The 12,030-nt window shown below is 39.4% G+C and overlaps 1 protein-coding gene across 1 annotated transcript in view; it reads left to right on the top strand.

Annotated features, from left to right (window-relative positions):
- LOC121564125 (WD repeat-containing protein 93-like) overlaps positions 1-12,030 on the top strand; it is a gene marked incomplete at its 3' end in the record, with an annotated part of 56,846 nt that continues 44,816 nt past the window's right edge. The window contains exons 1-4 of the mRNA XM_045217339.1: positions 1-142; positions 479-740; positions 892-1,126; positions 11,290-11,354. Coding sequence (XP_045073274.1) covers positions 480-740; positions 892-1,126; positions 11,290-11,354 — 561 coding nt within the window. The remainder of the gene's footprint in view (positions 143-478; positions 741-891; positions 1,127-11,289; positions 11,355-12,030) is intronic.

The following is a 12,030-nucleotide window of genomic DNA, read 5'->3' as shown; positions in this document are numbered from 1 at the left end:
TGTGTGTGAAGGGTCAGTGCTATACGGGATCCTTGTCAATTTCAACTTCAAAGTGGTGGGGACGTCCCAAGGATCAAAGTTAGCAGGGATCATATGTCAACGACGGGATTTTGCTTTGGGTAGCCAACTTCTGACGTGAAAGGTAATAGTAACTTCAAAGTGAGCAATGAAGCCAAATGTCATTTTCTTTTGTGTCTACAGTATATTAACTAGCTAGTAGTTCTGTGTCTCTTGTCAGAAGAGTTTTGAGAGAAGTCTGTGTGCAAAGCTTCACAATGTTTGTTTCTAATGCCAGTGATGCTAACGCGTAACGTTAGCTAATAAGCAGACAAACGACACTAGCTAGCAACTCCAATCAGTGTTGTTCAGGCGGAAAACTCTTGATTGGTTGGTTGATTGAGCAAAAAGGGTATGATGACATCAGTATTTAACCTTCCCTGGTATTGATGACGTTACAACATATCAGATTTCTCAGCAGGATGCCAGTGTACATCAGAAAAGGGCCTGCTGATATCCCCGAGCCCTCCGACAGCAGCCAGGGTGATGATGAGGAGGAGTTGTTTCTGAGGGACCCGGATCAACTCCAGGACCAGCTCCCCCAGCCGTTCAGAATGATAGACAAGGTCCTAGACAGACTGGTAGACAGGGCATGGGACTTCATCTCACAGAGAGAAACGGTCAGGATCGCAGAGCAAGCTAAGAACACTATACCCATTATGGAGGTCTCAGGGGACGTAAAGGTACTAACCCATATATTTTCTCATCTATCTTCTTTTAGCCTTATAAAACTGTGCTGTTCTGTAGTTGAAATGATGAAAGTTGATGCATAAAACCCAGTCTAAATGTGTCCACTACATGATAGTCCAACACATGTCCTGTGTTTGTTCCCAGCTCCCTGTGAGGACCAACTGTGTGGCCTGCTCTGAGGACGGCAGGTACATCTTCCTGGGTCACCCCCACGGCCTGTCTGTTATGGCTCAGCCCCAGCCCCAGGATACCACCACCTCCTCCTCTTCCTCTCCCTACTGTGTGCCAGTATGGCAGGAGGATCGGGTAGAGATCACCTCTCTTCACATCACCTGTCTGGGGGAGATGGTCTACCTGCTGGCATCCCTGGATGATATGGGTAACACCACAGAGTTACACTATTATATCATAGATCTAACACCACAGAGTTACACTATTATATCATAGATCTAACACCACAGAGTTACACTATTATATCATAGATCTAACACCACAGAGTTACACTATTATATCATAGATCTAACACCACAGAGTTACACTATTATATCATAGATCTAACACCACAGAGTTACACTATTATATCATAGATCTAACACCACAGAGTTACACTATTATATCATAGATCTAACACCACAGAGTTACACTATTATATCATAGATCTAACACCACAGAGTTACACTATTATATCATAGATCTAACACCACAGAGTTACACTATTATATCATAGATTTCTCAAATGACTGCCTCGCCTGGTTCACCAACTACTTCTCAGATAGACTTCAGTGTGTCAAATCGGAGGGCCTGTTGTCTGGACCTATGGCAGTCTCTATGGGGGTGCCACAGGGTTCAATTCTTGGGCCGACACTTTTCTCCGTGTATATCAATGATGTCGCTCTTGCTGCTGGTGACTCTCAGATCCACCTCTACGCAGACGACACCATTTTGTATACATCTGGCCCTTCATTGGACACTGTTAACAAACCTCCAAACGAGCTTCAATGCCATACAACAATCCTTCAGTAGCCTTCAACTGCTCTTAAACACTAGTAAAACTAAATGCATGCTTTTCAATCGAACGCTGCTAGCACCCGCCCACCCGACTAGAATCACCACTCTCGACGGGTCTGACCTAGAGTATGTGGACAACTACAAATATCTAGGTGTCTGGTTAGACTGTAAACTCAACTTCCAGACTCACATAAAGAATCTCCAATCCAAAGTTAAATCTAGAATCGGCTTCCTATTTCGCAACAAAGCCTCCTTCACTCATGCTGCCAAACATGCCCTCGTAAAACTGACTATCCTACCGATCCTTGACTTCGGCGATGTCATTTATAAAATAGCCTCCAACACTCTACTCAGCAAATTGGATGTAGTCTATCACAGTGCCATCCGTTTTGTCTCCAAAGCCCCATACACTACCCACCACTGTGACCTGTACGCTCTTGTTGGCTGGTCCTCACTACATGTTCGCTGCCAAACCCACTGGCTCCAGGCCATCTATAAATCACTGCTAGGCAGATCCCCGCCTTATCTTAGCTCATTGGTCACCATAGCAGCACCCACCCGTAGTCTGCGCTCCAGCAGGTATATCTCACTGGTCATTCCCAAAGCCAACACCTCCTTTGGCCGCCATTCCTTCCAGTTCTCTGCTGCCAATGACTGGAACGAATTGCAAAAATCTCTGAAGCTGGAGACTCTTATCTCCCTCAATAACTTTAAGCATCAGTTGTCAGAGCAGCTTACCGATCACTGCACCTGTACACAGCCCATCTGAAATTAGCCCACCCAACTACCTCATCCCTATATTGCTATTTAATTTGCTCTTTTGCACCCCCAGTATCTCTATTTGCACATCATCTCTTGCACATCTAGCATTCCAGTGTTAATACTATTGTAATTATTCTGCACTATAGCCTATTTATTGCCTTACCTCCATAACTTGCTACATTTGCACACACTGTATATATATTTTCTGTTGTATTTCTGACTTTATGTTTTTTTTTTACCCCATATGTAACTCTGTGTTGTTTTTGTTGCACTACTTTGCTTTGTCTTGGCCAGGTCGCAGTTGTAAATGAGAACCTGTTCTCAACTGGCTTACCTGGTTAAATAAAGGTGAAAAAAAACAAAAACAAAAACAAAAAAAATTAGATCTAACACCACAGAGTTACACTATTATATCATAGATCTAACACCACAGAGTTACACTATTATATCATAGATCTAACACCACAGAGTTACACTATTATATCATAGATCTAACACCACAGAGTTACACTATTATATCATAGATCTAACACCACAGAGTTACACTATTATATCATAGATCTAACACCACAGAGTTACACTATTATATCATAGATCTAACACCACAGAGTTACACTATTATATCATAGATCTAACACTACAGAGTTACACTATTATATCATAGATCTAACACCACAGAGTTACACTATTATATCATAGATCTAACACCACAGAGTTACACTATTATATCATAGATCTAACACCACAGAGTTACACTATTATATCATAGATCTAACACCACAGAGTTGCACTATTATATCATAGATCTAACACCACAGAGTTACACTATTATATCATAGATCTAACACCACAGAATTACACTATTATATATGGGTAACACCACAGAGTTACACTATTATATCATAGATCTAACACCACAGAATTACACTATTATATCATAGATCTAACACCACAGAGTTACACTATTATATCATAGATCTAACACCACAGAGTTACACTATTATATCATAGATCTAACACCACAGAGTTACACTATTATATCATAGATCTAACACCACAGAGTTACACTATTATATCATAGATCTAACACCACAGAATTACACTATTATATATGGGTAACACCACAGAGTTACACTATTATATCATAGATCTAACACCACATAATTACACTATTATATCATAGATCTAACACCACAGAGTTACACTATTATATCATAGATCTAACACCACAGAATTACACTATTATATCATAGATCTAACACCACAGAATTACACTATTATATCATAGATCTAACACCACAGAGTTACACTATTATATCATAGATCTAACACCACAGAATTACACTATTATATCATAGATCTAACACCACAGAGTTACACTATTATATCATAGATCTAACACCACAGAGTTACACTATTATATCATAGATCTAACACCACAGAATTACACTATTATATAATATGTCTATGGGTAACACCACAGAATTACACTATTATATCATAGATCTAACACCACAGAGTTACACTATTATATCATAGATCTAACACCACAGAATTAAACAAACACTATTATATAATATGTCTATGGGTAACACCACAGAATTACACTATTATATCATAGATCTAACACCACAGAGTTACACTATTATATATGGGTAACACCACAGAATTACACTATTATATCATAGATCTAACACCACAGAATTAAACAAACACTATTATATATGGGTAACACCACAGAGTTACACTATTATATCATAGATCTAACACCACAGAGTTACACTATTATATCATAGATCTAACACCACAGAATTAAACAAACACTATTATATATGGGTAACACCACAGAATTACACTATTATATCATAGATCTAACACCACAGAATTAAACAAACGCTATTATATATGGGTAACACCACATAATTAAACAGAACACTATTATATATGGGTAACACCACATAATTACACTATTATATCATAGATCTAACACCACAGAATTAAACAAACACTATTATATATGGGTAACACCACATAATTACACTATTATATCATAGATCTAACACCACATAATTAAACAAACGCTATTATATAATATGTCTATGGGTAACATCACAGAATTAAACAGAACACTATTTTATCATAAGTCTATGGGTAACACCACATAATTACACTATTATATCATAGAGAATGTCTATGGGTAACACCACAGAATTAAACAGAACACTATTTGTGACCGACCGACTCGATTCGGTCTTATGTAGCAACATTTGAAATGGTGTTTTTTACATTGGATAAAAGTAGAGACTCAGAGCTACAAAATGGTATATCATACACTACAGTTGAGGAACAATGGGAAAGTAATTCTGCTTTGAAAGTTGATAAACTTTTGAGAAAATGGCCTTGAATGTTTTGGTACACCTACTGGAGAGCTCTTCTTTGTCTACATCCATTCAGTATCGTTCACACCCTCTAAAGCCTTAACCCCCTTAGCCCCCTCTGTCTAGAACAGGGGTGTCAAACTCATTTTAGCTCAGGGGCCACATGGAGGAAAATCTATTCCCATGTGGGCCGGACCGGAAAAATCATGGTATATATAACTTAAAAACAACAACTTCAGATTGTTTTCTTTGTTTTAATACGATCAACATACAACATAAAGCTGGAGCCTGAGGACAGTGTGTCCAAAATAGTACAAGCACAACATCACTATTAATCATAAAACACCTCAAGTTATTTGAAAGTTCTGAGGACAAAGAACACACAAACACACAATGCCTCAGTGATTCACAGAAGTATATCACAGATCACAGAACTATATCAGGGTGTCATTTCTCAGGCAGAAATGTAGATAAAAATTATGAAATCCTGTTCCCCAAACAAGTGCAAGAACCACAGAGTCAAGAATAGGTTAAATATACAAATAAAATAAAATAAATTAAAAACAATAGCACATCAACATAAAAACATATAAACATAAATCTGAAAGCGTTGCTCAAACTCCCGTAACAGTCCCGTTATTTTATCTTTGAACCGCTTCATGTCTGCCACATGTTGGGTCGCGCACACATTTTTCAGACAGGGGAAGTGAGCTGCATCACCACCGGCAAGTTGCGTCTCCCACAATGACAGCTTCAACTTGAAAGAACGTATGCTGTCATAATACTGCGTGACAACTTTGTTGCGCCCTTGCAGCTGTTTGTTCAAGTTATTCAGGTGCTCTGTAACATCCACCATAAATGCAAGGTCCTGCATCCATTCTGCGGAATGAAATTCTAACACTGGTTTGCCCTTTTCTTCCATGAACTGTTCAATTTCTTCTCGTAAATCAAAGAAACGCCTCAGCACAGCACCTCGGCTTAACCAGCTTACCTCAGTGTGGTATGGCAGGCCATAGATGTGGTCTTTCTCTCTGAGAAGGCTGTCAAACTGACGGTGATTCAGGCTTCTGGATCGGATGAAATTAACAGTTTGGATGACCACCTTCATGACGTTATCCATCTTTAATGACTTGCAACACAAAGCCTCCTGGTGCAAAATACAGTGAAAAGTCAAAAATCACGTCCTCCATTTGCAGATTGCACTTTCTCTCTGAACTTTGTCACAACGCCTGCTTTTTTCCCGATCATTGAGGGCGCACCATCTGTAGCCAGGCTGACAGCGCGGGACCAGTCCACTCCGACCCTGTCCAGCGCGCCCGACGAGTGCGGTAAAAATATCAGCTGCTGTCGTTGTATCTGTCATCGGCACCAACTCCACGAACTCCTCGGTGACGGTCAATGTGTCATCAACTCCGCGGATGAAAAAATGGCCAGTTGTGCAACATCTGTAATGTCCGTGCTTTCATCAATTGCAACCGAAAAGGCAATAAATGACTTTACTTTTTGCTTCAACTGGCTGTCCAAATCCACTGAAAGATCGGAAATCCTGTCTGCAACTGTGTTTCTTGTCAGGCTGATATTTGCAAAAGCCTGCCGCTTTTCAGGGCACACAATCTCTGCTGCCTTCATCATGCATGTTTTTACAAATTCACCCCTCACTAAATGGTTTTGAAGCCACTGCGATTTCATTAGCAATGAGGTAGCTAGCTTTCACTGCAGCGTCACTGATGTCTCGGCTGTGAGTAAACACAGACTGCTGTTTCTTCAGACCCGCCAACAGTTCATTCACCTTCTCTCATCTCCGCTGTCCTTGAAAGTTGTCATATTTGTCGGCATGAAGACTCACATAGTGGCGACGAAGGTTATATTCTTTCAGCACTGCAACATGCTCTGAACACACCAAACATACATCTTTCCCATTCAATTCCGTGATTAAATAGGATGACCATTTTTCTTGGATCACTCTGCACTCTGCGTCCACTTTTCTATTTTTTGACAGAGACATATTGGGGCAATGAGGGTGCCAAAGCACATAATGTTAAAAGTAGAAGCCGTAATAAATATCGCGGGCAAAACAAAGTAGCTCATTGGCTGCACGTGCTTGACCTACTTGCTCTGCCCCGGTATAAACAGTTTGCTTGCTTAACACAATTGCTATTGCGCCATCCAGTGGACGCAATTGTAACAGCAGTTTATTTTATTGAAAAATTGCAGCGCATTTTTATACTTAAAAAAAAAAAAAAAAAATTCTTATTTTTTTTTCTAAATCATCTCGCGGGCCGGATTAAACCCGTTTGCGGGCCTGATCCGGCCCGCGGGCCGTACGTTTGACACCCCTGGTCTAGAAAGACAGAGCGAATTTACCAGCTACGTCTATCGACAGTTGTCGCAATGACATCATGAACATTCTATTGAAATGGTTACTTGCATAGTGGAGTCTATTGTTTAGACATGTAGCTAGCTAGCTAAACAATGAACCAGAATCCCAACATAGTGGAGTCTATTGTTTAGACATGTAGCTAGCTAGCTAAACAATGAACCAGAATCCCAACATAGTGGAGTCTTTTGTTTAGACATGTAGCTAGCTAGCTAGCTAAACAATGAACCAGAATCCCAACATAGTGGAGTCTTTTGTTTAGACATGTAGCTAGCTAGCTAGCTAAACAATGAACCAGAATCCCAACATAGTGGAGTCTTTTGTTTAGACATGTAGCTAGCTAGCTAGCTAAACAATGAACCAGAATCCCAACATAGTGGAGTCTTTTGTTTAGACATGTAGCTAGCTAGCTAGCTAAACAATGAACCAGAATCCCAACATAGTGGAGTCTTTTGTTTAGACATGTAGCTAGCTAGCTAAACAATGAACCAGAATCCCAACATAGTGGAGTATTTTGTTTAGACATGTAGCTAGCTAGCTAGCTAAACAATGAACCAGAATCCCAACATAGTGGAGTCTTTTGTTTAGACATGTAGCTAGCTAGCTAGCTAAACAATGAACCAGAATCCCAACATAGTGGAGTCTTTTGTTTAGACATGTAGCTAGCTAGCTAGCTAAACAATGAACCAGAATCCCAACATAGTGGAGTCTTTTGTTTAGACATGTAGCTAGCTAGCTAGCTAAACAATGAACCAGAATCCCAACATAGTGGAGTCTTTTGTTTAGACATGAAGCTAGCTAGCTAAACAATGAACCAGAATCCCAACATAGTGGAGTCTTTTGTTTAGACATGTAGCTAGCTAGCTAAACAATGAACCAGAATCCCAACATAGTGGAGTCTTTTGTTTAGACATGTAGCTAGCTAGCTAGCTAAACAATGAACCAGAATCCCAACATAGTGGAGTCTATTGTTTAGACATGTAGCTAGCTAGCTAGCTAAACAATGAACCAGAATCCCAACATAGTGGAGTCTTTTGTTTAGACATGTAGCTAGCTAGCTAAACAATGAACCAGAATCCCAACATAGTGGAGTCTATTGTTTAGACATGTAGCTAGCTAGCTAAACAATGAACCAGAATCCCAACATAGTGGAGTCTTTTGTTTAGACATGTAGCTAGCTAGCTAAACAATGAACCAGAATCCCAACATAGTGGAGTCTATTGTTTAGACATGTAGCTAGCTAGCTAAACAATGAACCAGAATCCCAACATAGTGGAGTCTTTTGTTTAGACATGTAGCTAGCTAGCTAGACAATGAACCAGAATCCCAACATAGTGGAGTCTATTGTTTAGACATGTAGCTAGCTAGCTAAACAATGAACCAGAATCCCAACATAGTGGAGTCTTTTGTTTAGACATGTAGCTAGCTAGCTAAACAATGAACCAGAATACCAACTCAGTTGGTAGAGCATGGCGTTTGCAACACCAGGGTTGTGGGTTCGATTCCCACGGGGGGCCAGTATGAAAAAAATAAAAAATAATGTATGCACTCACTAACTGTAAGTCGCTCTGGATAAGAGCGTCTGCTAAATGACTAAAATGTAAATGTAATATGTCTAGGGGTAATACCACTGATTTAAACAGAACACTATTATATCATATGTCTATGGGTAACACCACATAATTATATCATATGTCTATGGGTAACACCACACTATTATATCATATATCTATGGGTAACACCACATAATTACACTATTATATCATGTCTATGGGTAACACCACACTATTATATCATATATCTATGGGTAACACCACATAATTACACTATTATATCATGTCTATGGGTAACACCACACTATTATATCATATATCTATGGGTAACACCACATAATTACACTATTATATCATGTCTATGGGTAACACCACACTATTATATCATATATCTATGGGTAACACCACATAATTACACTATTATATCATATATCTATGGGTAACACCACACTATTATATCATGTCTATGGGTAACACCACACTATTATATCATATATCTATGGGTAACACCACACTATTATATCATATATCTATGGGTAACACCACACTATTATATCATATATCTATGGGTAACACCACATAATTACACTATTATATCATGTCTATGGGTAACACCACATAATTACACTATTATATCATATATCTATGGGTAACACCACACTATTATATCATATATCTATGGGTAACACCACATAATTACACTATTATATCATGTCTATGGGTAACACCACACTATTATATCATATGTCTATGGGTAACACCACACTATTATATAATGTCTATGGGTAACACCACACTATTATATCATATGTCTATGGGTAACACCACATAATTACACTATTATATCATGTCTATGGGTAACACCACACTATTATATCATATATCTATGGGTAACACCACACTATTATATAATATATCTATGGGTAACACCACACTATTATATCATATATCTATGGGTAACACCACATAATTATATCATATATCTATGGGTAACACCACATAATTATATCATATGTCTATGGGTAACACCACACTATTATATAATGTCTATGGGTAACACCACACTATTATATAATGTCTATGGGTAACACCACACTATTATATCATATGTCTATGGGTAACACCACACTATTATATCATATATCTATGGGTAACACCACATAATTACACTATTATATCATGTCTATGGGTAACACCACATAATTACACTATTATATCATGTCTATGGGTAACACCACATAATTACACTATTATATCATGTCTATGGGTAACACCACATAATTACACTATTATATCATGTCTATGGGTAACACCACACTATTATATCATGTCTATGGGTAACACCACATAATTACACTATTATATCATGTCTATGGGTAACACCACATAATTACACTATTATATCATGTCTATGGGTAACACCACATAATTACACTATTATATCATGTCTATGGGTAACACCACATAATTACACTATTATATCATGTCTATGGGTAACACCCACATAATTACACTATTATATCATGTCTATGGGTAACACCACATAATTACACTATTATATCATGTCTATGGGTAACACCACATAATTACACTATTATATCATGTCTATGGGTAACACCACATAATTACACTATTATATCATGTCTATGGGTAACACCACATAATTACACTATTATATCATGTCTATGGGTAACACCAACTCATATAAGCTGACTGTCATGTTGTATGCTGTTAACGTTTGACGCCCAGTGATGGAAATGAACACTATTAAAACTGTGAACACTATGAACACTATTAACACTATTAACACTATTAACACTATTAACACTATTAACACTATTAAAACTATGTACACTATGAACACTATTCTAGTTCTTCTTTCTATCTCTCCCTCCTCCTTCTCTTCTCTTCTCCTCTCCCTCCTCCTCCTCCTCCTCCTCCTCCACCACCTCATCCTCCTCCACCTCCTCACCTCCCCCTCCACCACCTCATCCTCCTCCACCTCCTCACCTCCCCCTCCACCACCTCCTCCTCCACAACCTCCTCTCCCTCCCCCTGCGCTTCCTCACCCTCCCCTCCCTCCTCCTCCAACTCCTCACCTCCTCCTCCACTATCTCCTTCTCCTCACCCTCCCCTCCCTCCTCCAACTCCTCACCTCCTCCTCCACTATCTCCTTCTCCTCCTCCTCCTCTCCTCCTCCTCTACCTCTTCCTTTTACACATCCTCCTCCTCACCCCTCCCCTCCCTCCTCCTCCAACTCCTCACCTCCTCCTCCACTATCTCCTTCTCCTCCTCCTCCTCTCCTCCTCCTCCACCTCTTCCTTTTACACATCCTCCTCCTCACCGTCCTCTACCACCTCCTCACCCCCTTCTCCACCTCCTCCCTCCTCCTCCTTCTCCTCCCCCTCCACCTCCTCTCCCCATCCTCCTCCTCCTCCACCTCCTCCTCCTCATCTGACTGTAGGTGTTGCCAGACTCTTTGCTTATTACTCAGAAACCCTCCATCTGATAAAAGTCATGAATGAAACAGTAAGTATTGTTGCTTTGCATCTCTGAGGTCTATATTATTTCCATTGGCTCATTCATCCCTCCTCCTCCTCTGTCCTGGAACTATTCCCCAGGTCCTTGCTGGAAATCACAATGTGTTCTCAGTCAGCTTACCTTGTAAAATAATGGTTAAGTGAAAAAGATATATATATTTAATGACCATTTTGATTCAGTTTTGTTTTTATCCCAATATGTTATTGTTAGGAATTCCGTTAGTCAGTTTTCCAATATAACATCCCACCATTAGGGGGCAGCATTCAGAAGCCAGGTACTTTGAGCACCAGCAAGGCTAGTTAAGTGAGTGATTGCTCACAGGCGTGAGTGAGGTTTAGTGCTATCCGGAATCCTTGGACTAGCGCTGTGGAAGTCATTACATTTTGTCAGCCGGTAACTGTCATGCAAATAACTGCCGGTCTTACGGTAATTTACTGTTAATTAACATAAACACATTGAGGTGCACCTTTTCAGAAAAGCCTAATAAATCCATGTAATATACACCATCACAATAAATCCATAATTTATTTTAGACAGGTCTAAGGAAACATTATGATATGAAGAAAATGTATTTCAGAAGAACAGAATAGCATTTTAATGTTTTTCTGCCATACGTAATATGCGGTAGGCTATTGGACTATTGTAAACAGCTCATGAATAGGCA

The sequence above is a fragment of the Coregonus clupeaformis genome, unplaced genomic scaffold (assembly GCF_020615455.1).
Source record: "Coregonus clupeaformis isolate EN_2021a unplaced genomic scaffold, ASM2061545v1 scaf1018, whole genome shotgun sequence".
In the NCBI taxonomy this organism is placed as follows: Eukaryota; Metazoa; Chordata; class Actinopteri; order Salmoniformes; family Salmonidae; genus Coregonus; species Coregonus clupeaformis.
Note: the sequence above shows the minus strand (reverse complement) of the source record. Positions and strands in the feature narration are given on the sequence as shown.